General features: G+C 37.2%; 1 protein-coding gene across 1 annotated transcript; it reads left to right on the top strand.

The window, feature by feature from the left end:
* The first annotated feature begins 16,259 nt into the window (after window positions 1-16,259).
* LOC145787249 (ras-related protein Rac2-like) lies at window positions 16,260-25,760 on the top strand. The gene is made up of 4 exons (XM_082598965.1): window positions 16,260-16,339; window positions 20,112-20,302; window positions 22,805-23,020; window positions 23,906-25,760. Exons 1-4 carry the CDS (start codon window positions 16,334-16,336, stop codon window positions 24,075-24,077), a joined length of 585 nt encoding a protein of 194 aa, XP_082455091.1. The 5' UTR covers window positions 16,260-16,333; the 3' UTR covers window positions 24,078-25,760.
* The last annotated feature ends 1,988 nt before the right edge of the window (window positions 25,761-27,748 follow it).

Genomic DNA, 27,748 nt, shown 5'->3' on the forward strand with positions numbered 1-27,748 from the left:
CATTAATGGTGGTTGGTTTGGTTGCTGATGCTGTCTTTCCATCGTCATTAAGTTTTATTGTCTTGTTAGTAGGCTCTTCATTGATGGTGGTTGCTGATGCTGTCGTTTTGCTGTCTTCAACCTTTTCTTTGTTTGTCGTCTGTTGAAACTACCGGCAGATTTGTTTCCAAGGCTTTTAAAATATTTCCGTATCATAACTAGTCTGTAATTTAGCTTGTTAGATAGCCTATACTTTTCTTAGTAGGCTATGATACCAATCGGCTGATTTACACTAAGTTGCTTGTACAGTAAGTTGTTTGCTACAAAACAATCTGCCAACTCAAGAATAGGCTAAATAGGAATTTTACTTGACTCAGCAAATAGCTGTCACTTGCAATTAATTTTAAAAGCCACCCATCGTCTCACCATCAGCAAAATGGCATGGCATGGCAAAACCATCAAGCCCAGCATGGTTCAAACAAGAGATGGGAGGCTATCTCCGCGAAAAAAGTCGTTGAGTTACAACAATTCAACGCCGAAAGACATTGAAACAGTGCAACTGTAGTGAGTTTCGTTCGTGAGTGGTAAAAGCGAAATTAAACAGTTTGTAGCAGTGAGAAATTATGACGTCACAGTACATAGCGCATTGTGATGCGTATATTTTTGACAGGATACATAGTTTGGCGTTGTCTTGCGTGTCGGAGTTTCCAAGCAAAAATATCAAAAGTTTTGCAACAAAATAAAAAAATGAAAATAAAACACAAAAGTAAAAAAATATTAATAATGAAATTTTTATCTTTACATTAGTGGGGGGGTAATTTTGCATTAGTTACCCCCCCCCACTCCAATTGGTGGGGGGTAATCACCCCCCCCGCCCCCCCCCCCCCCCTCTAACGGAGCCCATGGTTCAGCCGATCATTTCCTGGCAGATTATCTTTGAAAACTTTGTCAGGAACACCACGACGATCCAAATACTCTTTTATAAGTAAAGGAATATCCGACCCCGTCAGTGGGACTTTCCATATCGTTAAGCAATTTATAGACTCCAAAATCTGTGCTGTACATTTGGGAGATAGCCTAAATGGGCGTCCCGTCCATAGACAGTCCCAGTCGTACGCTTTTCATTTGTCAATGTTGTTTCGCACAAAAGGCAAAGGGTTTCATTAGGTGAAAGCAAAGATGGTGGATTTGCCCGTGGTAGGATTTCTTTGTGGGGTTTTCTTTGCCTGCCTTGCTCTTCTTTGCTATGAGCTAAACGCATCAAGACGTGTTTCCCTTACGACCATCAGCACTCTTGATAACGCACCATGGCCGATCTTCATAGCAACTGTCCATACAAATCTTAAGTATATCAGCTAAAGCTATGTGGGCTAATAAAGCTATAGCCTAAATATATGTTGTTTTTGTTTTGTAACATTTTATTTTTTTATTTTTCCTTTATATCTTAAAAAAATTTCTGAAGGTGTTGCGACCGTGCCAAATTTCTTTCAACTCAATAACTTACTTCGGTCTCAAGCACGTTTTAACGTTCGCGTTTTGTCGCCTTTACCCTTTTCTCGACCTTTGCTATGCTGACGTGTATTGTTTTGATATGATGGTCAGAAATAAAAACAACAACTGAACAACTGACTTCTTTCAGAAATCTGTCTGGAATTATCTCGGGAATGCATTTCAATAGTATAAGGATCATAAACATTATCAATGGCACTTGATGGAGCAAAATCAGTCTCAGTAAAGATATTTGGATTAAATGGCCAATTACCAGTATGTTCAAAACCAGATAACATGTTCCGGGGTACAAAAGCAGTGAGTTGAGCTTGATTTACCAATTGTGGTATGTCGTATATAGTTACCCGCTTTCCAGGATGAGATCTAATCCATGAATCCATTGCAGTGTTGTAAGCAGTTTTAAATGGATAAAAAACTGATTTGTCAAGTGGCTGTAGATGGTGTGATGTATGCAGTTGGATAGTAAGCAAAACAATTCCAAGCTCCTTGCATTTATCAATTGCAGAAATCGAAATATGGCTTTTTTGCTTGTCGAAAATTAACAACGCCGTGTTTTTTCTTGGAGCACTGAGTATGCTCTTTAAAATGATATAAGTATTCCACAAAAATCTCTGCATGGTCCAGCCTGATAGGTTTGCTTTCCCAATACAACCTTGTGGTCCACCTCGAATAAAATGATCTTTGTACTTTTTTCGTGGAAATACGAACAATGGTGGTATCACACTACCATTTGCGCACATAGCATAAATAGCAGTCACCAACTCACCGCGTTCAAAGGATGTGATAGAACCAACATTTTTTGCTCCTTTTGATGTAACTATCTTTCGAGGATTTTAGACAGCGGTCAGACCAGTTTCATCGAGGTTGAATATTTGTCTTGCTTCAAACTTATGCTGATCTAACACAAAAGCCAAATTATTAAAATAAAGAGTGGCATTGTGTCGATTGAATGCAGAAGCCCATCCAATTGATGTTGCCTCTGAGCGAGAGCTTTTGACGCTGTTTGAAACCAATCCACCATGCTCTTCCTGCTGTTTTGTTTTTTCTGAAGGTTTCAGGCATATTTAAATTGTTAGCCACAGCAAAATCATAAGCTAATTCTTTGCATTTTGGCAATGAAAGACCATGATATTGATCAGCTAGTACAGTACAATAATATGAGCTGCCAAGTCCTCTTCCATTGCAGCGGTGAAATTGGAATGGGAAATAGAGACAGCCTTGTACCCCATTTCCACATTTGATCCATTTTTTAACTTTTTCATGTAGCGATGGAGAGTCATCTTGTCTATGTGGAACATTGCTGCAGATTTTCTTAATGAACACCCCTTTTTGCATTCTTCAGCTGCTTTTTGAAAATCTTCAGCAGTTGAACCGTAGCATCTGCCTGTTTTTCTTTTATAAAACTGTGACATCCCAGTTATGTCTGATACACAAACCAATTATTGAATTAATTTATACAAGATATTAAATTACTATCTGTAAAACATAATGCAACCTTTTCGGGCACATGCCAATACTTTCAAGTTTGCTATTTTTCCCATAGCAATTAAATTTTAGGGCACTAGCAGACTTGTCAAAATCTTGAGGGAACACTGCCCCTAACTATTACATCATTGACTTTGCCCAATACAATCTAGACCAGAGGTGACGAACCTGCGGCCCGTCAAAGAATTTTGTGCGGCCCGCAAGACAATTTGACAATTGCTCATGCATTAAAGACAAAAGACATCTCAAAGGTGTTTTATGCCTTCACTTCTAAAATGCACTTTACAAAAAGTCGTTACAGGTCGAGGCTGACAGATGAAAATCTTAGCCTAGTAGGCTATGCAGTTGAGAGTTGCCACATCGTCTGTTCGACCTAATACTGAACGCTTAGTCAAGCAAAAAAACTTTCCAAAAATCCCACTAAGCAAAAAAATTCAATGCTTCAATGTTATTTTTTAATATTTTATTCTTCAATGCTGCATTAGATAGCTTCAGCTGTATGATTCGCATGGACTTTTGTTTATTGCTTGAAAAAGAAATTTCTTTAACTGATTTGTTGTTTCTGAGCATAATGGTCGAAACATTCAGTCAACTTAAGCAAAAAGAATAGAGCCAAAAAAGAAGAAATCATACTCATATGAACGCAAACGCTTCGAAAATTAAACTGTGTTCATTACACTAGTCTACAAATAAAGAATTTTTTTTGCGCCATGAACTTTGAAAACTGATTTAGAGTAATTTTGGGGTGCTGAATCTGACTTCAGATTTATCCTATCATGTCAGGTTTGTGAGATATGATAACAACAAATTGTTACTTTTGTCAAAAGTGGAAGATTTGGCGTTGCGTTTACTACCAACATATGCAGTGCTATAACGAAAGGTTAATGTTAGACAGGCCAAAACAGCCTATATAAGGTTACTGGACAATCAGTGCCATAAAAATCTTTGTGGTTTCATGCAAAACATTGACGGGGGAGGGGGTCAGTTAAACTTTTAGCCTCCCTTTTAGCTGATTAAAACAAATTAGTATCAAAAGTATAGTTTGTGGGTGTATTTCAGTTACTTATGCACCATATGGCCTGGATTTCTGGATATAGCACAAGGTGTATGTGCAATAAACGCAACATCGAATCTTTCACTTTTGACAAAAGTCACAATTTTCTGTTTTCATATCTCACAAACCTGACGTGACAGGATGAATCTGAGGTCAGATTCGGATTCAGCACCCCAAAATTAGTCTAAATCAGTTTTCAAAGTTTATGGCGCAAAAATCGTGTAGACCAGTGATCAGTGCAAGTAGCCTACCGTTGCTCTATCCTTTTTGCTCAAGTTGATTTGCTTTTATTTTTTACTGTTGTATGTTTTGATTCTGCGTAAGATAATTTCAACTGTGTGGGTTTTATTACTTTCATCTGCCGTTTGTTACTTTTCATGAATAATATTTTGAGTCGCTTCTAAAAGATTTCATAGTAGGTTACGATTAAAAAGTTGTGTGGCCCGATAACTCATGTGTAATTGACAAAGTGGCCCGCGACCGCAAAAAGGTTCGTCACCCCTGATCTAGACCTATCTTAAGGTTAGAGGGAATTGATGAAGATAATGCATAAAAATTGCCATAAAACCTTGATAATTTTGGTCATGCAGGTTAGTTGATACAGTGTCTCAACTAACCCATAGATTAATGTATTAACTAACCTTTTCTTAATATTTTGAAAAACATGGATGTCATTGTGCCAACACAAGAGTTGGAAAACTTTTTCACTTGCACATTGTTACCTTGCCTCAAGATACTATATCTCACTTATAAGTAAATATTCTACCTTAACTCAACTTTCTCTAATTCATTGTAATAAAATTCTGATTAAAGTTACAAAAAACTCTAAATTTCTAACTTTTTTCAATCTTTACCAAATTAAGCAACTCCATGCTGCCAAATCTTCATCTGATATAATTATCATAACAGTTGACCAGCTGGTGGCAGTATTTCCCAAAAACATTGTTTTTTTGTTTTGGGGTGTGTATCAACTAACCTGTCCTTGCCCTACCTGAACGTTACGCAGATGTATCTAATTAAATTTTGATTCTCTTTAGTATGCCGTTAAGTTTTGGTTTTTGTTTTTGCTGTCCCTTTTAATTTTCCATTGTGTCGTATAGGCTATGAACAAACTTACCCCAATAGAACAAAGTTATCCCGCAAACAAAGTTGCCCCAGTTGACGTTATATTATAATTAAATTATAATATTAAAAAAGTTATGAAATTTATTAAAACGTAATTAAGCAAAGTTAAACAGACAATTTTGGATAATCCAGCTTGGGAAAAATTAAATCCAATCCGGATTCGAAAAAATTCTTCAAATCCGGCAGGATTAAACTCCAAAAATCTGGATCTTGAACAACACTGCCGTTAGGCACTTTAACATCACCCACTGCTTTTCAATGTGAAATTGCTTTGTGTTTTAGTCACAATTTTCCTTATAAACTTCATTGATTGCAGTCATTAAGATCCTTCTTGCACTCAGTTCAGTTGCAGAAGAAAAAATAGTATTAGCAGAGGGTGGGAATCGAACCCACGAAATCGAAATTACTACTCCTCTGCCCTTATCATTAGGCAACGCTGGTTGTAGCGATGCATTCAGTAAAATTTCTTTGTATCAAAATCTTTCGATCAGAATATCACGTGTCGAGTCACATGACTGAAATCAGCTGAATCGCGAGTACGCTTTTCGACGAGTGGGGAATGTTAAAGTGCCTACCAACACTGCCAGCAAGGAAGATTTCCAACATCAAAACGGTTAATCTTGACACCATAACAACATTTTTCGTGCTTCTAACTTTTATTTTGAGAAATAAAAGAGTGGTCCGTTGGTCGTACCCTGCGTCCGTTGGTGGATTATCTCCCCTACATATTGTAATTGTTACTTCAATCATTTTAGTGGACATGTGAGCCACGGTTTCAAATCGAATCAGTTCCAGTTGTATTTAAAGTGGGCGTATTTCTTCTTACACCTGAATTCTCACAACAGCACTATAACAAAAATATGTTGTTCCAGTTAGTGGTCTATTTTAACTCAGTTCTAGGTTTAATGCCACTTAAAGCATCTCATAAAATAAAAATTCGTAATGCTTAGCTAAAAAGTAGGCTAAGTCTAAACAACGAGATATAACACAATGAGTGGAAACTCCTCTTTTTGCTCCGTTTTACGTGTCGGCCGTCACGCTTCACTACAGACACTTGCGCAGTAGATTAAACGGACATCACAAGAGTTTTAGATGGGATGTTCCTTCGATTTTATGTGCGTTGAGCTCTACCACTGAGCTATCTCACCGCCTAAGGTGCTTGGCTAATTAGTAATATAGTTTTGTACCATGGGTAAGGTGCTATCCACATGTTAGGCTATTTTCAACCTATTATTTAACATTATGTTATTGTCAGAAGCCTAAAATTAAACTCTAGTGCAGCCCTAAAGTTAACCCAGCCAGGCTACTGTTAGCCTGTCAGCAACTTAATCAATTTTGAAGGACCTGAATTTCTAATAAGCCGTCTAGACTAGCGTCGTAAGTCTTACAATGTTTTTAAAACCTTAGGCTATAGTCTTGCACTGTTGCTAGTTGAATCGTGAAATTATAATAATAATAATAATGATAGCATTTATATCTCCTTAAACACAGTCTGCATTGTATTACAAAAGCTGAAATGTTTTCGAAAATCCACTTCCAGCCTTAGCAAAATTTTCATCAGAGTAGGACTTGGCTTCAGTAATGTTCCGTATTCGTCGTTTTGTAGTGTGTCAATCATAGATGAACCCGCTGTGCAACTGGTGTCACTTTGTAGTTTAGCAAAATGCCTTGTTGTTCATCTGTGGCACTGCGCTTCAATTTTCGTAACACGTATCCCCCAATATATTCTATTATGTGTATTTCATCAGTTGTAAGCAGCGTATTAGTCGGTTGTTGTTGTTGTGAAACTTTGCTATTTTCATCTCTGAAATGTAAATTTCAAAACGTTAATGTTTGTGTATTGAACATAGATGCTGGCAAGAGTATTTAATGGTATACAAATCGTAAATTCGTGCTATTTTTTACGGTAATGTAGGCAAAGTTAAAATATGCATCTTGCCCCGTTTTATGCATCTTGAGTATGTCTCATTTACTGGCTGGTATAGACAATTGCGTTATCTATTTGGCGACTTTATATGAAGTTTTTGGATATCGACCAATAAATACAGACTGAATTAAGACAAGTTTCGTACTTGAAGATAAGACGGAGAGATTGGGATTGGCTCAGTCAACAGCAATCCCACGAGATCACTGGATAAGCATATTAATCATTGAAGGCAGTTTCTGAAATCTGGCAGAACTGTCGTTCGTCGTACCAGACATGATTGAAATAAATGTAAATCACTGTTGATAAGCTACATTGGTTAAACAAGCTATAGCATCGGTATAGAATGAAAATGCCACTATATGTTTGGTTTTTACCTCAGAAACACATCAAACAATTTTCTTGTTTGCTCCACTGCTTCCATACGTTGAAGTTTTCCGTGAAATAAACCTGGGATCACTTCAATTGCATCACAGCTAAACTTGTGAAAAAGTTCGCTCCCATTTGTGGTGGATTCGAATGCACGAATGTAATATTGAAGAGCTGCATCAGTGAAGTTATCAAGTGAACCACCAATTTGTAACCACATCTTCTGTACTGTTGATTCAGACACTAAAAAAATACAAAGTATGTAATGAATACTACATGTAGTGGCGGATGTCCCGGTAGCACCTTTTGAAAGTGTACCACAATACGTTTCCTAAAAGGAAACTTGTCTACAAATTCCCAAATCAAAGACATCTTAACCAAAATAGAGGATTCAAACCAACGACCTCCAGTCTTCTGGCCAATAGCATACTCTCTACGCCATGTTGGTTGGTCGAAAACTCGATCTTAGCAACTATATTATTACTATCCTTTTCCCTAACCCTCTGATTGGTCCATTCCCTCTATACACCTATGTAATGGTACATTTTCAAAAGATGCGTCCCGGTAGCTTATGTTTCCATTATATATTGGTGTAATGACGCTATTTAGTAGAATCAGGGCTCCCGAGAGGGGGGTCAGGGGGACCAATGACCCTCTGCAAACGAAAACGCGATATATGATGTCTTAGTTGCAACCTGAAGGGGGTATGGGCCTCCGTTTCAAGAAATTAGGGGCCTCATTTTGCTATTTTGACGTCTGAAATGTGGTCTAACAATTTCCCCTCTTTACGTCGATTCGACGTAGGCAGGTGTTGAATAGATGCAATATTTGGGATATGTTTTAATTTGGCAGACTGGATATGCCTACCACAGCAATTGTTACACACAAGTGGCTGACTGCAGTCAGATTTTAACGTTGATCCGTCGTCGCCAGACGTAGAAACAATGTGTAAATGGACGATTCAGGCTATAAAGTTGTCTTGCCGGTCTACAGGCAGGTAATATACGGAACTGTAGTACCATACCTTTTCTGGTGTTATTACATGTGTTTCCAGCGTGCTTTGACTTGACATGAAAACGCAATCCCCCGTTGGTTTTGTAAGTTTTCGGACATAAGTGACCAGTGGCGTAGCAACGCAGTATGCCGCCCTTGGATTTTTGCACGAAACGCCGCCCCTACCCCCCCCCTGACACCGTCGTAAAAGCTAATTAAAATTCCACACAACAGAAGAATTAAAGCAGTTTTGTTTAATTTTATTGAAAGTTTAAAATAAAACTACTTTTTACTCAGACAGCTGAATGATTCTTTGTTTCCTGTATTTACTCTAACCCCTGGCTTGAATGGCCCTTCTTTATTCTGAAATCTTTCGGGCCCTAGTTTGATTATCTCAACTCTCATGTTATGAGTTAATGTTTCTGGCCAAGTAGTCACGTCGTTATGAGAATAATAGATAGCATCTGTTTTATCTTTATCTGACAGTGTTTCGTTCACAGGCTTTCAATGACCACTTTGTTATTGTTTTGCTCAAGGTAGCCCACACTTCTTCCGTCTCAATTTGAGGTACCGTATAGATTTACTGTGCTAATCTCTTCTGTTTTTTTTAGCAAAGGCAATTTTTACGAACTTCAAAATGACTCCTTTATTCTTTTTAGTTCCGCTTCTCTTATAGCTTTCTTTTTCTTTCTAAAAAAATCTTCACTTTCTTTTACTCTCGTCATAGGCAAAAATTAACTTTAAAAAATTGCAACTTAAATCTTGTTGTGGAATCTGCAGCACATTAATTAAAAACAATAACCATATTTGCAAATGTGCTGAGTTAAGCTAAGTGATCTATTTCAGACCTGAAACTTTAAACTTTTCACTAACCCAACCTATCTTCACAGATGAAGATGGAGGAATCCCCTCTATCTACCACAGACAGATAGTAAAGGTGACAGTTGACTCGATGACCTCACGGTCTATTCCTGTCTCCTCCCGAAAGTGAAATAAACATTTCATTTGACCCCAATAAAATGTAGTCCAAAAAAACAACTTCTCATACCAAAGAAGAAAGCTCAATTGGTTAACGCGTCACTTCTGGAACGAAGAAGCTTCAAGAATAAGCGGCGCTGGTTCGACTCTCCGGGTGTGCGCTTGAGCAACGCACGTTAAGGTCTGCCCTCCATTCAGCGGCATCTAATGGATGAAATAGTTCTCCGGCAACATGAGTTCAACAATCGGAAACTTCACTCTGTCAATCTCGGTGACGGGCCTGCGTCAGTGATTTAAAGCCTCTGCAAGTATGCGAAACTGCCAGGATTAAGTTCTGCAAGAAGCTTTCTCAGTCCGAGAATAAAGATTCAATCAAGTGAAATAAACTTAAAACTAATCTGAACTTAACTACCGTAACAAAGCTAAATTGACTGAGCAATGCTATAGCTTACAAGTTACAACCGACATTCTATCATTACTTCAACAACATGAATATCATTGAACTGTCACAAATACCACATGGTGAGGCACAATCTAAAAAAGTTGCAGATTAGTTTATAGGCATAGCCTAACTTGTTTAATTTTTTGGCTTCACTTAGATCAGTGTTAACTTAGGTCGTTTAAGTCTGAGTCTCTCCGAGAATCAATTAACGTGACTGTCTTTGTTCGTTTAAACTTTAAAACGTTATCACATTTTGCCGCCCTTTAGCAACGTGCCGCCCCTGGATTTATCCACAAGATCCAATGGGTAGTTACGCCACTGTAAGTGACATCTGCAAAAATACCGGATAATATATCCAAACAATTTTATTCAGCTTTCAACACACAACTGCACAATTTAATTAGAGGTGCGAGGTCCTTTGAAACGCTTTCTTACCCAAATTCACGTTGCACTGTAGACGCGCTCGTTGAAATGGGAATACTTTGAAATTCTTCATCTTCGATTATTTCCACAAGATACTCGACGGTTAAATTATCAGAACTGTTTTCCATTGCACTGTTATAAAAAGCCAAACTTCTTCTAGCCCTGTTGGTTGTTTATAGCTGGATAAGATAAACTTTGATAACCATATAGCCTACAGTCAGTCGTTTTGTATCGTATTTCGTAGACCTTTGCTACCCTATACTAATTTAATATTGTTGTTAGCAAGAGCCTATGTATTTACCCTGCTTATTGATCTGTAACATCCTGATTAACCTACTTCAAAATTTCACACAATAATCTGAAAAGACAAGCGGTAACGAAAATAAACTTTTAAACCACCTAACAATAATACTATGGTCGGAACAGTCCAATTGCTTCGTGGTATTCGCCGTCACTTTAGCCTTGCTTTAGTGCATTCTTAGCACGCCGTACACCCGTACGGTCGCAGTCTGTAGCCTTCCATGTGCAAGCAGTGAACCATGAAACGAACGACGTAGAGAAACGAGAGAGATAAAAGAGAAACACTAAGAGAAGAGTGAGTTTCCACTCATTGTGTTATATCTCGTTGGTCTAAATAAAACCTTTCTGGCACTTAAAACCTAACCTAAGCAAATTTTCTGCTTGAACGTTGAAGTGGTTGACTGTCTCTTATTATCAATTAGGATAGGCTACCTTGCTAATTACGCTGCAACAGTTATCTAGCTTCATTTTAATGATGAGAAATCGATTTCACTGCAACGGCCTCTTCAGTCTCACAACATCTTAAAGGCGAAGGGCTGAAGTCTCGAGTAGGGGAATTCTGTTTCCAACTATGGGGAATTTTAAAGCGTTTCTTAAAAAAAACGGTCCGTAGCCTAATTGGTGAAATTTATCTCCCTGAAAGTAAATAGGCTACAGGAAAAAACATGGATTGAAAACACCGACTTTCAAAACAATTTTTTTTTATAAAGCACCTTATTGAAGCTACTCAAGTCAAGGATTATTTCCAATGAAATTATTACGACTATAGAGGATATTCGAAGTTGTTGCAGGAACTCTATTTGAGTCGCCGGTCTATCGCCTTGGTAGCTCAGGTTTGTTAAGCGTTTGACTTTGTACCCGAAACAAACTTGAGATAAACCAGATTTGGTTAGGCTCTCGGGAGCTTGAGCAACGCAATTCAAGAACTGCTCTTCATTCAGCGTTAGGCTACGCATAGTGGATGGAAGAAGTTGAGACAACCCCCGATAGCTCAGTGGTTAAGCGCCTGGCTCAAGATCACGCGGCGCTGGTTCGACCCTCGGGGTGTGCGCTTGAGCAACGCATTTCAGGGCTGCTCTCCATTCAGCGGCACGTAGTGAATGGAATAATTTCCTGGCAACAAGACTTCAGCAATCGAAAAAACTTCACTTTGCCAATCTCGGTAACCGGCCCTGCGTCAAGAGCCTCTACCATCTACAAGTATGCGAAACTACCAGGAATCACCTATCAAGGCTTTGTCATTCCGAGGATAAAGATTTAAAACCAACCAACAACAATCGGAAACTTCGCTCTGTCAAACTCGGTGACCAGGACTATTTCAATGGTTCAAACAGGAATATCTAAAGAAGGGGTTACAAAGACTTTTATACGTCTGACAATAGAAGAGCTTCTGTTTATCGTAAATAGTCTCTGTCGTAAAATAACAATTATACAGTAGCACGGATAGTAATTTAATAAAGCTTGTTATGAATACTGAAAAGTTTGGGTGTTCATCAGGACAATTATCGTTTCTAGCACTAGTTGCAACGTTCATCTGATGAAAGTAAAAGTAACAACAAACAAGATGGTTTATTGCTTCACTGACGTTACGTTACATAATTTAACGTAGAAAGCAACCGCTCACACATCATTGGCCAATTTTTAAAATATGGCGTGTTTTATTTTTTTTGCCTTCAATCGCACTGTAGTAGCCTATATAACCTTGCGAAATTTTATTTTGTATGCTATTCGCTCTGAGGATGCGCATTGTCATGGTGCGCGAAACGTCAGTGAATCAATAAACCATCTTGTTTGTTGTTACTTTTAATTTCATCAGATGAACGTTGCAACTAGTGCTAGAAACAAAGCTTGTTATGATAACCAGCATTAGGGGAGATGCAGGACCTATTATACAGTGCTGTATTTTCTTTACTTCAAAATAAATGTTTTCGGTTTTTATGGTTTTGGATCAAGATTTCACTTGTCCAACTTGGTTGTGTGAAGATAAAAGCTTTCGGTTCAGAGAAACACAGGATATTCCATTTTGGGGTCGAAATGTAAATTATTGAGAGTTCAGCAATAACGCGATAAATTTTGTTTATAAAGCTCTTTGCAAAAGTTTGCATTTATTTGCGGTTGTGTGGTAATTAATCTAAGTTGTCACAAAATTTCAGAGTGATTTCTTGTGTAAATACTTTTGTATTAATTAACTAAGAATTAAAAATAAATCCTTGAAGGACCTATTATACAGTGACGTCCAGGACCTATTATACAACGAGTTACAGCACTTGAAGAATTTACTTTTGTAGCTATGTTTTCAAAGTAAACCTTACTTTTCTAGCAACATTATACTACACGTAAGCTCCAAAAATCATTTCAACAAAAATAGTGAATTTTGACCGTGGCGGAAAAGAGTTTAGCACCCCCCCTTATGAAGACGCCTCTTCCCCAGTTAAGAGCTATTGATGTAATGCCAATTAATGTTACTTTGGCAATTAAAATGTTTATAAACACTAAGTATTATTATTTCACAATTTTATATGCTTGTTTTTGCCAGGAAAGTGAAAAAACATGTTTTGTTTTTCAATGTTTGCTTGTATAGCCTATAATGGGTCCTTCAGAGGCAGGACCTATTATCGCCTACAATCTTCATAAAAGTTTGTATAAGCTTTAACTTTACAAAAATGTAATTATTCGATTCTCAAGATATTTACACAGTCAATAAATATTGACCTTGGCCGTATTCTCTAAAAAAATATGTCCAATTTTGATATGAGCTGAAAAAATGAGGGCAAAAAATAAAGAAATGTAGGCTAAGTTGTAATAGGTCCTGCATCTCCACTACTCTATTTGTATCAAACATGAATATTCGATACATGCCCATATTTACTTCTTAATTCAACCACCCGTATCTTGCTTTACACCTAGCATACTGCAAAGTTCTGTTCAGAAAAACACCTACTGGTAACCTTTCAACTGTCTTTCTAAACAAGTATTCTTTAAATATGCACTAGGTCCTACTAGGCCTACATAGCCTAACATTTGCTAACTGTCTTCTGTATCAGCTGCACTACAAAAGTTTCTGTAATTTTAAAAAGAACCGTATGTTTAACACTGTACCAACTACCGCCCTTCTGGTGTCGTGAGAATAGGGCAATCGCAATGAGCCTTCGTATCCATTTTAGATATCCCTGGGTTCAAAGCCTCTACAAGTAGGCTAGCCTAGCTAGCCTATGCAAACTTCCAGGAATACCCTATCAGAGGCTTTCTCATTGCGAAGATAAAGATTCCAACCAACCATTTAGTGGATGTAGCCAGCACAAAATTTCGGAGGGGCGGAATGAAAATTATATTGCGCATTCTGAGAGTAGGCGTACTTTCAGCTTAAGTCAACAGTAAAACTCTGTCAACTGATGCTGTAACAGAGAGTAAAAAGTTTATGTGGGTTACTTAAACAAAAACAGCTGTTAGAATAAATAGCCTACTGATGTGTAGGTCTGTAGAAGAGACTGAGGTAAAGTGTGTGATGGGGTAAGATGAGCAATCTCTCATTTTGGAAAAACTAGTCTGCAGAATTTTTTTTTTTTTTATCCTGAATACATTACCCATGATGCTACTTTAGTCAATATACAGTATGTGTTATGTCCAGTGAGAATCGCATTTCACAATGACATGTCGCTTATTTATTCTGTTTATAAGCTTCTGTCGAAAAATCTAATTTTTTCAGTTGCAAAAAATTGAATATTTTTATTGCTACACTATGTAAATTAAATTTGATTTTGGTAGGTAGGTAGCCTAGGCTATGTTAAAATAGGCAAGGATATTCAGTAAAAAGTTTAAAACAATTAGCTTTGTAGTTTTTGAAATTTTTTAATTTTTGTTAGAAAATTCAAGGTGGGATAAAGTGTGGAATTACAGTTTCTCAAACTTTACTCCAAAAAATAGCCTTGTAGGCTATTTAATTTTTAAACCGTTGAATTTGTGTTTTAAGCTTCATTGGATAAAATGAAAAAAAAAAATGTAGTTTAGTGTTATGCTTTTTAAGCAATGCCTCGCAATTATAAAAAAAAGACTGGCAGGGTAATGCTTCAACTTACTGGAGTTGCTCAACTTACCTATAAACTTTTTGTCCGAGTAAGTTGGACAATAGGCTACACATACACAGGGCCATGTTAACCGTACCCCCGGCCGGAAAGGCCCGCGTGGCTGATTAGGGGCCCACTCATTATAGTCTGTCTAACGTTTTTGACTGTTTAAAAAATAAAATACTACAGAGGCTCGATAATCATAATAGCTAATTAAATCACGCAAGGCCGTAGTTATTGATTTCCAAACGCTCGACTGGTGGCCTACCTCTAACTAGAGGCCCGCTCATATTTAGTTCGTGCAGCGTTTTAGTGCTCGCCGCTACTTTTTGGTAGCGAGAGCGGCGCTACGCCTTTTTTGAGTAGCGCTGCAGTAGATGCTCACCTCTGCTATGATGCTACACTAGTCACTTATTTTTGTGAATTTTTATCTACGGAGCATAAAAATGATAGTGGGCAGCGATGGCTTGCTGGCCGTACTTTAAATACCTCTGGTCTCGATGCAACATGGTAGCGCATTCACCAGTTTATGTTTGAGATGAAAATTGATTTTGCAAAGTGTAAAAGTCATGCAATTTATTGTGTAGTAAAGTAACAAATTGAAGGCAATTTGCTGAATTCAAGTGGATTCTAGAAGTAGCCTATGATGTCGACTTGATACGTCGAGTTTTCACAGGTTCAACCGCAGCCAATTGTTGCATTCAAACAAAGCGTGAATAATCGATGAGTAGGCTGTGCTGAGCTGACAGTGCAGTGTTGTAAAAAAAAAACTTATAAAACCGCTTTTACTTCCGCGTTGCGAGAGATACGACTCAGAACCTAATGTAAGTTAAGTAGCTAACTGTAACGAAGCCTACTTACTCTGATTAGGCAAAACTTTTACTTAAAAACATAAGCGTGTTTTAAAAAATCAAACCTTCAGATGTTCAAGAGTCGGTTTAGATTTGACAAAGCAGTGTTTTTATTTATTTACAAACTTTTGTGTTGACATAAACGTGATAGGCTATAGCGATTGTTGGTCTGTGAGGATATTTCGTAATCAAGGGCACAGAACGCCGGAAACAACAATAAAGAGTGCGCTACTGGTAATAAATGAAGTAGTTCAGCTTGAGATGGATTTTCTTCAACGTTTAGGAGTAGCCTATATATTTGTTTTTATAGCTTATATGCCTAAATTGCATATAAGAGATTATTTACAGCAAAAACTGATACGTAGCCTACAAGTTAGGAGCTACCTAAAGTGTCATGTTACAGTAAATAACTATTTGCGTTCAACTCCGACACCGTTCCATGTCAAATAAGTTATTATGACACCACACGGGTGTGGCAGACTTGATGACCAGTTCGGTCCTTCTGCCACTCCCATCATCATCAGCAAACATTAAAACAACCTAGTTCACATTGTAATCTTGTATTGTTTTTTTTTTACATGTGCTGTTGATGCAAATAAAAGAACTTCTCTGCTCTCTTCTCTTCTATCATCAGGCGCAAAACATATTCAAGTGGAATGTTTTTGCTGCAGATGTTTTGGCTCAGCTTACTGTATTGAGCACTTTGTTTGCAACTTTTGCATTTTATTTCTGGAAATATATAAGATATTACTTATGTTTCAACAGCAGTAAGAATATAAGGTTGACCGTTGTAAATTTTTTTGGGTTGCACCGAAATTTCATTACAACCAATCTGTCATGCAGGTAAGACAGGTTATACAGGCTAATTATAATTTAAGTAGCTAATTGTTTGTTCTGTTTGCATTCTGATATGGAAGCATAAGCTATGTTGCTCTTGCTTTTGTCAGAGTTAAATAACATTTCTGTAAACCAGAATAGTTTTTATAAACAGATTTTCCTGCAGTGATTTGCCAATTGCGCTCAATACTGTAGACTAAAGCCTTTTCATACGAAATGAGCATTGTGATTGCGTAGGCCTACCTATCTTTGTTTCAAACATGAATATTGTAGCCTACTAGTTACTGGCAAATGTAAGAATAGCGTTACAGCATCAATAGTCAACATGAAAATAATTTTCAAGACTATTTTTAAGAAGATTCAACAAGATTTTTTTGCTTAAAGGTTTGCATAATCCGATGGTTTTTAAATAATGTATTCTGTTTGGACATAACAATGCACTATGGCAGTGGTTCCCAACCGGGGGGAATTCCCCACTAGGGGAGAATTTTGCAATTTTCAGGGGAGAATTTGGTTTTAGAATTGTAAACCTTTTAAGCCTAGTAAGTTGGTATAGACCAGAGCTTTAGAGCGTTAAGGAGGAGCCCTTAACTCTCGATTATTCAAGCAACTGTGTACTGACATGGATGCAGACCATCATGTAGGCCTACTTCTGTTTCATGCAAATACTCGATTGCTTTCAAGAGGAAACGTAACCAAGCAGTGTGAGCTCAGAAATGAGCTTAAATTATTTTTTGACTTTTAAAGAAACTTGGAATTCGTTTCATTGCTGAATGATGACAGATGGATTAGATTCCTTGCTTATTTGGTTGATATGTTTGGTCCATTGAATAAACTAAATCCGAAAATGCAAGGGAAAAACACCAATATACGGTATATATTCAATCGCCATCTCCGTTTAAAGCAGATTGCGTATCAACATGGGTTATCTGTAGACTGTATCCATGACATATTGATACCATGTGAATTTACAAACTGTACTGCTTCCATGCTGCCTCATGGCAGGTTGGAAAAGAGTGATTGATTTATGTCACTGTCCTTAGAAGATTGTCTTTAATTAAGGTACTAGAAGGCTCTGCTGTCCTGGTCACGGGGGACTACGTTTTGTCTGGCCTCTACCTTTCGACCAGCCTGGCTTGGGTGACCCCTCCATTTTTAGAACTCAAAACAGATCCTTGTGCAAGAAACCTATTCAGAGAAAAATCAATCACTGGATTTTGGCCATTAATGTGTAATTCCTATCACAAATTGGCAGAGAAAGCTATTCGAGTATCCTTCCGTTTGCTTCCACTTATCTATGCGAATCAGGTTTTTCAACTCTTGCAGATGAAAACAAAACAGAGAAACAGATTAGACGTGGAGAATGATATTCTTTGTGCTCTTTCCAATACTCTTCCACCACATCCATGAGTTATCGAAACAAAAAATCACTAGCTTCACACAGACTGTTAAATGCATTGACTCTTATACTTTGAATGTATTCTTTGAATAAAATACTTTTCAGCCACGTTTTTTATTAATCAAATATTATTTTACCGGTAGTATGAAAAGGAATATTACAGGCTAAAAAGCTTATTACTAGTGAAAGTTTAGTTTATCTTTCAACACTTAGATGAAAATATTAATGTAAACGAGTTTTCAACAAACTAAATTTATAGAGGGGGGGGGGGGGGATTTAGATTTGAATATCGACTAAAAGGGTCCACCGGATAAAAAAAGGTTGGGAACCACTGCACTATCGTGTTGGTTAGATATTAAACTACAATTAGGCTATTGACAGTATGCACAGACTAACTAAATGCTACAAGTGTGGAAATGCTTGATTTCTCATCAATAGTTTAACTGGAGATTTAAAATAACCTAAGGCTAATCGTTTGCAAACGGGTATTCTCATAATCACAAAGCGTCTAACGTCATAAAAATAAAAGATTTCAACACAGTACGAAGTATCTTGTATTTGAATATTAATAAAAATGACTATTACTAAATGTGTATCCAAAAATTAGCAACAGTGATCATAGTAACCCGTAGTGGATGGCTGGAAAATTGCTTGCCTACCAGTAGAGTTTGTAGGCCTATAACTGTGCGTTGGTACCTCGAGATGACCTGAGATGAATCAACGCTGGTATTTTTAGCTAAATTAGTGTTATAACAATGCGTATTTAACAAGCTGCGTCACAAGCATTGCTATTACTAATATTGGTTGTGCATACAAATTCTTTCCGATTTATTTCCGTGTTACAAGTACGTCTAGGCTGAGTCAGAAAAACAAAACTGGTCTGCAGAGACGTTGAACCAATGTAAAAGGGCCGATTTTAGTAGGCTATCTCGAGAGTTGTTTAAAACCAACATAGTTTCATCGAAACGGAAACTTTACAGAGAATAGTAGCCTATTCGAAACGAAGCATGACAAAGTTTTTAAATTGAAACAAAATATTTCTTTCCTGATGAAACCTTTATCAAATTATTTTGTTTCGAGTTCACAACAAAACGAAATTGTTTTTCTTTCAAGACAAAACATTTTTCATGATTCCCACTATTTTCTGTAAAATATTATTTCCGCTTTGATGGTTAGGAATAAAATCAAATTGAACTAAGCAAAAGCAGCCGAAAGCCAAATTACAATGCACATTGCCATTTTGTTACCAACTAGGCTATGGCTGCACAGTTAATAATTAAATTATTTTAATAATATTTTTTTTATAATAACACAGTTTATAATTAAGTTATTTTGACTGGCATTTTAGAAGAATATCTTGTTCTGTTTGGCCAGTGACCACTGTTCCTATGTAGGCTATAGCAAACACAAGATAGCGTAAACAAATAGGCCTATAACTTAGCTTTTTAAATTGCAAGCCTTCATTTAAAAGCGCAAGAAAGTATTACACATCAAAATCTAACTGCTTTAGATATCTGTGATTGCATCATAAATCTTGTGATCAGAAAGAGTGTTAAGCGTAGGCATTTCCTTGACATCTCACGTTAAATGGTTGCCTCTAAATGTTAGTGCGATGCTAACAACACTTTTATTATGTATCAAAATTTTAACAGGGAAACGAAACCTCTTCTTTGTTAAATCACATTTGCATTGATTCAATACTTGCAGGCTACGTATGACGTCAAATAGCAAACGATCTGGCCATTTACAGTTTTATCTAAACGTCCACTAGGAATACCGTGTAGCATTGCTGGTATTGCAATTAAAAATTGCAGTTAGCAAAAGGAACTTATGTTTTGTTTGTGTTTTTAGGGTGTTACTGTGGAAGTAAAATTACTGCTTTAAAAATGGGATCATGAGACTGCTTATGAAATGTTTGTTATTACAAAACTGAAAATAACTGAAAATGGTTACAATGTAGTTTTGTTTTTCTAACATTTTTTTCCAAATAAGTGGTCAATTTTTTGACTTTTTAGAACTTTGAGGAAGTGCTGATGGTCTATTTTATATATCGTTATGCCGTGCCTGTCGACCAGGTCGCAGAGTCGAAGAAGACTAAGCTTACCAATGGTGTACTTTTGTGTATAAAGTACTAAAGTAGTAAGAATAAAACATGGTAATAATTTGGATAGCAACCTCAATAATGATCAAATTGGAAATTTAAAGCGTAAACTTCTTTAATTTTCAAACCTTTTCTACTGTATGCACTTCACTTTTATAACAATAAATCAACCATTAGATTATGATCATGCGTCGGGAGAGTGACTAAAACGGTGAAAAGGTCTGACCAACATTAACAATTGTACGTGAAATTGGAAACAAATTTGCATTTTATTTCAGTCAATCAAATTAGTGGTCGTCGGTGATGGAGCAGTGGGAAAAACTTGTATGCTGATCAGCTACACTTCAAATGCGTTTCCCTACGAATACATTCCAACTGTGTTTGAGAATTACATGGCTAACATTTCATACGATGGTTCGCCTATCAGCTTAAATCTGTGGGATACAGCAGGCCAAGAGGACTTTGATCGGTAAGTAAGCACATTATTTTTGAGTTAAACTCCCAGTCGAAGCAACCAAAAGTATAATCAAGTGTTTTCATGTAGGTACTGAGACCATTATGTTTGATGATTTTTTTTAAATATTCGTTTTACAATAGTCCCTAACTTAAATCACATTTTTCTTAATCATTCTTTTAAACTTTAACACAAGTTTACGACGTTTTCTTATAAACCACTATCGCTTTATTTTCATGCATTTTCGGCACATGCAACTGGTTTAAAATAAAGCATATCATAGATCAATTTATAGGTTTGGTTGGCAATTGTACTGCTCTGTCATGCTAGTTATAGCTTGTTCTGCTCTAGAAAATATTTTCATTAATGGATAAATTCCAATTTCTTTTTTTAAAGCGATTAATCGATTAACATTGACATATTTTATACAAATATTTGAAAAAAACAGCTTTAAACATTGGAAGATTAACATTATGTTTATTACAAAGTTTCAAATTTTTTTCCTAAAAGCAAACAGTCATGTAAGATTTTCTATTGAAAGAGCTACATCCGTTGTATGCGTGTCATGGGTGCTTTTGCATTACGTTATTTTGTCAAAGTACGTCACACCATGATAGAATGGTTGCGCTAGTTTTTGTACTAACGTATTAAGCTACTGCTAGTTTACTTTTCAACAAACGCTTGATATATTCTAATACGACACTGTTTTACGATAACTTAGTATACAATCTAGGTCAAGTGTTCTTAACCAGGGGTGCTCGCACCCCTTAGGGGAGCAAGAGCTGTTCCTAGGAGGTGGTGGATTGCTGAATGATTACGGTTAGCTAAAAAGGAATATTTAGGGAATCAGGATATTACTGCCTGCTTCCTGTAAAAAATGACAAACTTTGATTCGATCCTTGACATGCGAGTAGCACGTAACATCAACACACCACGATTTGACGTTATCATCAACAGCAAAAACGTCACTGAGCTTGTTGCCCAACATTAAGAATAAACTATTTTGCATTTTTCACATAACTAACGAAATACAGTATAGGCAGTTTCGGAGCCAACTGCTGACAATTGGTAAGAAAGAATTCTACGTCGTCCCTGTCTTTTGCTATATTGGTGATATGATTGGGCAGTCGAGAGGCTGTATAGATGTCATTGCAATGAGGGTGCAATTGGCCTGAAAGAGTTTCCGTGAACTCATCCCTATTCTTATAGACAAGGATATTTTCTTCGAAAGTCGAGGTCGCATGCATAATATATGTGTAAGAAATATTCTACAGCATGCACGTGAGAGCTGATCCACCACTCTTGAAAAGCGAAATCGGCCATGTTGCAATAATTTTTATTGTACGATTGATCTATTCCAAGTGCCTTTCTTACTGGGTAACGATGGAAGAGAAGTCCAGACTTGTCATCCATTAGCTTGAAGATGTCATGAGATAAAGACGGTTACGTTGGTACGGACACGTGTTACAAATGGAATAAGTCGCATTGCCAAAGAAACTCCATTCTTGTACGTCCATGGAATTAACCTTTGTGTGTGTCCTAAGAACCATTGACTACATTAGAGAAGATCTACGGTTGGCAAAACCGCAATCTCGTCGCGGTCGACCTTCGGGCTGGTGGCATGGAAAGAATATAGTTGGCCACCAACCTTCGCAATACGGGGAGCAGGAGACGTTAAATCGTAGACATTAATAGAGACACAGAACGTAAAAAAAATGTAATTTTCAGATCCCGTATGAGCAAAGCATCATATGGTGATATTTTATTGTCAGTTATAATCGGTAATTTCAAAGTGGTGCCAACAAGGAAAAAGGTTAAGAACTATTGATCTGGGTTCTACTGCGACTTATTAAAAATAGCTTTCTAAAGTTTGAAATACCTTTTTCGTAGCATCCCGTTAGCTTACAGGCTCATACTAAACATTTTAATTAGGCTATTTAACAAATTTAGTTTCGCTTCAACATGATCGTTGTTTACTTTACGTAGACAAAAATGACCTGTTTTAGTCTGATGCTGCTGGTTTGCTGTGGTGGTAGCAGTTTGTCACTTGCTTTCGGAACACAGTTACCTAGTCAAGTGCAATGAACCAATGACGAGTGATGTTGGTTGGTTTTTGAATCTTTATCCTCGGACTGACAAAGCCTTGATTGGTTATTCCTGGTTGTTTCGCATATTTGTAGAGGCTCTTGACGCAGGGCCGGTTATCGAGATTGGCAGAGTGAAGTTTTCTGATTGTTGAAGTGTTGTTGCCGGGGAGTTATTCCATTCACTAGGTGCCGCTGAATGGAGGGTAGTCCTGAAATGCGTTGCTTAAGCGCACACCCCGAGAGTCGAAGCAGCGCCGCTTGATTTTGAGCCAGGCGCGTAACCACTGAACTAATGGGGCAGAAAAGACAGAATCAGAATGTCGCTACCACCACAGCAAACCCGCAGCATCAGGCAAAAACAAATCGTTTGTATTTACATTTTCGAAGATTTTTAATTACAGTTTTGAGACTTTTCAACTTTATTTTTCAGACTTCGACCTCTTTCGTATCCAGACACAGACGTATTTGTGTTATGCTATTCAATAGTTTCTCCAACATCTTATGAAAACATACAACAAAAATGGATTCCAGAATTGAAACATCATTGTCCTACTGTGCCGATTGTACTAGTTGGAACAAAATTGGATCTTCGAAGCGATGCACAGATTGTGGAGCAATTGGAAGAAAAGAACTTACAGCCAGTGTCGTACGTAAATTTTTTTTTGTTAAATATATTTAAGTTACGTTTTTATTTTGAAATACGACAACTAATCTATGTATTCTTTAAAACAATAGTTTTCAACTTTTTTATCTGGCAAACTCCTTTTTCTTCCGTGAAATGATGGAGGACCCCATCAATTTTTAAAAGAAAACAAATTGAAAAAACAATTACGGTGTAATAATTACTGTAGCCTAGTGCATGTCGATAGACCTATAGCCTTTAAATCAGTGCAGTGCATCCTTGATTGTCATGCGTCCGTGGTAGGAAAGAGAAAAAGCAAACCCACTCAACTTCATTGTAAATCACTGAAGCGTTCACCCTTGGGATGTGGGTACAAATTTCTTCCTACGCCCTGTCTGAAGATTTCTTTTCTTAGAATATGTAACTCACATGGCTTTATATGTCACATATGTCTACTGAAAGTGTCAGAAAAAGTTACAAAGAAATGGTTGCATTTGACACATGGTTTAAACGTTTTTGTTTTTTTTTGGCACCAAAAACAACAGAGAATCTTGAGGTATCATAGACTTTCAAAGCACTCTAGCTATTGCAGTTTGCTCACTGCTTTAGTCATTGCGTCTCTGTTTTCCGGATGAGTCGAAGATTGTTCTTATGTTTTGCAGCACTTTACAGCAGTTTAGTTTTTTTCATTGTAGTGATGGTACAGCAGAAAGCTATAAACATTTGCTGAAAGGTTCATACCACTCAAAAAACTCTTCGTAGCCTGAACCTGTATTTCGTATGCATGACAAATTTCTGTCACTTTAAAACGTTTGTCGCTATTAAAGCATAATGAAGCATATTTTTTGTTTGGTGTACACTCCAACATAACTCCTAACAACATAACGCTACAACATCTTTGTTATACAGAAAGGAAGACGGAGCTAGGTTAGCTAAGGAAATCCGTGCAGTTAAGCACCTGGAGTGTTCTGCATTAACCCAAGATGGTCTTCGAGATGTATTCAACGAAGCTGTAGAAGCAGTCCTAAACCCTGTGAAGTCAAAAGGACCTGCTAAAAAAAGAATTTGTCGTTTGTTGTAATCTCATGTGTGTTTATATAAATGTTTTCAAATTTGTCGTATTATTTTGTCACAACTGTTACATTCACGTAGTTAACCTTGTAAAAACAACACACTGTAGTTGCTGTGTGTTGTTTGTTTAAAGCAGTGACGTACCTTGAAATAAAATCTTAGGCTGGCAAAAGCAACTGTTGGGGGGCCAACATTTTAATATTTGAAATAAAGAATTTGTTTAAAAATTTACTTTCTGAATGCAGCCAAACATTTATGAAACGTGATTTAACATACAATAAAATGTTAATAAAACGTTGTAATAGCATTAAAAACTTTTTTTCTGCAACGTCCCTGGTTTTTCTTCTTATTTGCGGAGGGATTCCTACAAGCCTTCCCCTGGCTACGTCCCTGGTTTGCAGCGTATGAAAATGTTATGCCACAAGTGTATTAGCTTCCGTATTACAAGATATCCAAGATATTTATCAGACATTTAATTTGAAACATCCAGAGAAAATTACGTTCAAACGAAATTAAATAAGCCTAATTCGTGTTCAAATTCTATTTATTGTGGCCTATATCTTTTTTTTACAATGCACTTCTTTTTGCATGTTAAAGACTACTGCAGTAATATTTACATCTGTAGGAGATTCTGTCATCGTGGTGTAACCTACCAGATGTATTATCGTCAGATTAAATCTCTGATGATTCAGAGTTTTTATATTAACAGTGGCCTATAAAGTTTTGTTACTGAAAATTTTGGACATCGTTGTAAAACTGTTCATCCAAAGTCTTGCTGAATCTAAGTATTGGTGTAAGTAGGCTGAGTCATCTATTTAGTTATTGGGTAAGTTTTGCATTTCCTTGTGTTTGATTGAGCTACATTAAATTATTGCAATACCTTATTTAAGGTGGTTTATTACATTAGAAATGATTGAAACAACGGCTCCTGATTTGACACTTTCAACATCTATAAATGTTTTTGGCATTCGCATATTTTTGATCGATACATTTCATTATAAAACCTTAACGCTATTCATGCCAAACATGTCCATTTCTTAATTTTGGATGTCCTTGCATAATTTAGCGATTGATTAAATCTTTATCCTCGGACTGAGAAAGCTTCTAGCAAAGCTTAATCCTGGCAGTTTTACATACTTGTAGGCCTACAGGCTTTGAATTACTGACCCAGGCCCGGTCATCGAGATTGTCGGAGTGAAGTTTCCGATTGTTGAAGTCTTGTTGCCGGAAAATTATTCCATCCATTAGATGCCGCTGAATGGAGAACAGTCCTTAATGTGCTTTGCTCAAGCGCATACCCCGAGAGTCGAACAAGCGCCGCTTGACTTTGAAGCTTCTTCGTTTACGAAGTCACGCGCTAACCAACTGAGCTATCGGGGAGGACAAGTCGATTAAATTTGATCCTCTTATTCAACAGCTTCATTTTTGCTCTGTATAGGCCTAGTTGACTTTCGATTATTAGGATTTTTTATTTTTCCCAGTAACCTTTTGGATTCTTTTGTCGTGTTTAGGTTTCCATTAAGTTTGGCAAAAATGTAAAACAAAAAAGCATTTTTATTGTAGTTAATACCAAGAATAGGCCTACACTTCCATAACAAAATTCTGCATGAAAAAGTTTGGTACTGCCATCTATAATCATGTTTTTATTTTTATTTGCGCCCATTGCGATAACATACAGTACACTGCGATCTCAGATGCGATACAACAGACGACAGGAAGCAGCGAAATGACATATATAGTCTTCGAGTCAGCTGCTCCCCTTATATTTGGCTTATTTTATGTAAAGTCAGGGTCACTTGTTCGCTCAGTTTCATCTGATGATAGCAATAATGCAATATACAAATAAAATGCATAAATTTATTTGCACCAAGCAGAGTTTCCTGCATTCAAATGAAGACACAAAAACAAAGACAAAAAGTTTAAACCATATGATAAATCAAGTGCCGCATCAAAGCTCTCACCACTAGGCTGGGGATGGTAGAAGTAAAATGTCTGTATGGTAGAAGTCATCATCATCATAATCCATCGTCGGTTTGTTCCCCACTAGTTGGGGTGGCCGATTGTTTCCGCGCAGCAATTGTCTTAATCCCTTTTCTCCATTTCACCCTGTCCCTTGCATCTTCCTCCTTCAGTCCGACTTTTTTAAACTCATCCTTCACTTGTTGTTTCCACGTTCTTCTTGGACGACCGCGTTTCCTCTTCCCATCCACCTTTAGATCTAGTGTCTAGATCTAGTGCCTTGAAGTATTCCAATCAATGTTTTTACATCTGTAGCCCATTCACTGAGACTCATGTCATGGCTTGTAGAGTTACATCATGGTTTTAGGCTCATTCTCGCATGAGCATCAGGCTTAACCACTCTAAAGTGGGTGGTGGAAGCTTCCTCTTCCTACAAGTTTGGCGCTAAAGAGCTAATCGCTTATCGTATTTTCAATAAGTTCACCTTCCTTCGTCTATCAAATAGAGCAGAAGGTACACGTGTTTTTAACGATGACTGCAAATCTTGCTCGAATTCACATGGCCTCTAATTTTGATACAGTCCGCGGGAAACAGCGACAACCTAAGTTGGTAAAAGGATAGATCTTCGGTTCTAAAGGCTCGAACAACAACAAAAAACATAAGCTCAACTGTAAATAGGGTTTGTGAAAAATAATTAGATAGGAAAGTGCTCTCGGCTTGAAGATACGTAGCCTACTTTCAGTACCATGTTAACCGCTCCCCGTATCCCCCGACCGAGGGGCGGTTAACACGGCCTGCTTTCCAAACCTCTGACTGGAGGCCTATACCTCTGCCTATAGGGGTCCTTTAGTTTGAGCAGCGTTTTTCGGCTTTTAATTTTACATGTAGGCTACCGCCCCAGTAAACATTTTTCCTTGGCCTAACGTTGGCTGACGGTTGTTCGGGTTGGCTGAGGGTAGTATAGTTTTGCCAACTTTTGAAATATTTTAATTGAAGATACCTTCGAAGAATTGTTTAAGTTTGCTTCATGGTATTCCTTTTACAATTGTAATGGGACAATGAAAATGCGAAAAAAAATTAGAATTAAGACGTTGTTCTTGCCAATGTTGGTGTGCAGTTGTACAGAACGTTGGGCCAACGTAATTATTTTTGGGAGAACTACAGTAACCCCTCAATTTTTTTACGTTGGCCCAAAGATTTTAAAATAAGTTGGCCCAACTGCAACGAATGGTGCAAGATACGTTGGGTCAACAGAGGAGTACTATTTTACCAACTGTCACACAACAATGGGCCGAGGTACAATGTTTGCTGGGCGGTGACAGTTAATATGTATTTTTTTTCCATTCTCGTAAAATGTTCTTGCTCGCTTCGCTCGCTCAACTCCATTTTATTCTCTTTGGCGATATTGGGCATGCATAGTTAGGAATCAAGAGAGTAAAAGTTTTTTTATGTTAAAAAAAAACTAACAAAATGATGTAATAGCATATTCCGAAGTAAACACTGCTCACTCAAATAGCCAAGTTAATTTACAATTAAATTGATAAATTTCAATGTTTATAGAGATAGCCTAAGTTATGAAGAGAAAATGCTATCAGTGAAGATGGAGACTCCTCAGATAAATTTCGAAGTTTTAGCTTGCTGAAAGGCTGCACCACAATGGGCTATACAATCTTTTAAGAAATAAACCATTAAAATACTTCTGTGGTCGTAAATGATATCTTT

Source organism: Aplidium turbinatum, chromosome 2, assembly GCF_918807975.1.
Source record: "Aplidium turbinatum chromosome 2, kaAplTurb1.1, whole genome shotgun sequence".
In the NCBI taxonomy this organism is placed as follows: Eukaryota; Metazoa; Chordata; class Ascidiacea; order Aplousobranchia; family Polyclinidae; genus Aplidium; species Aplidium turbinatum.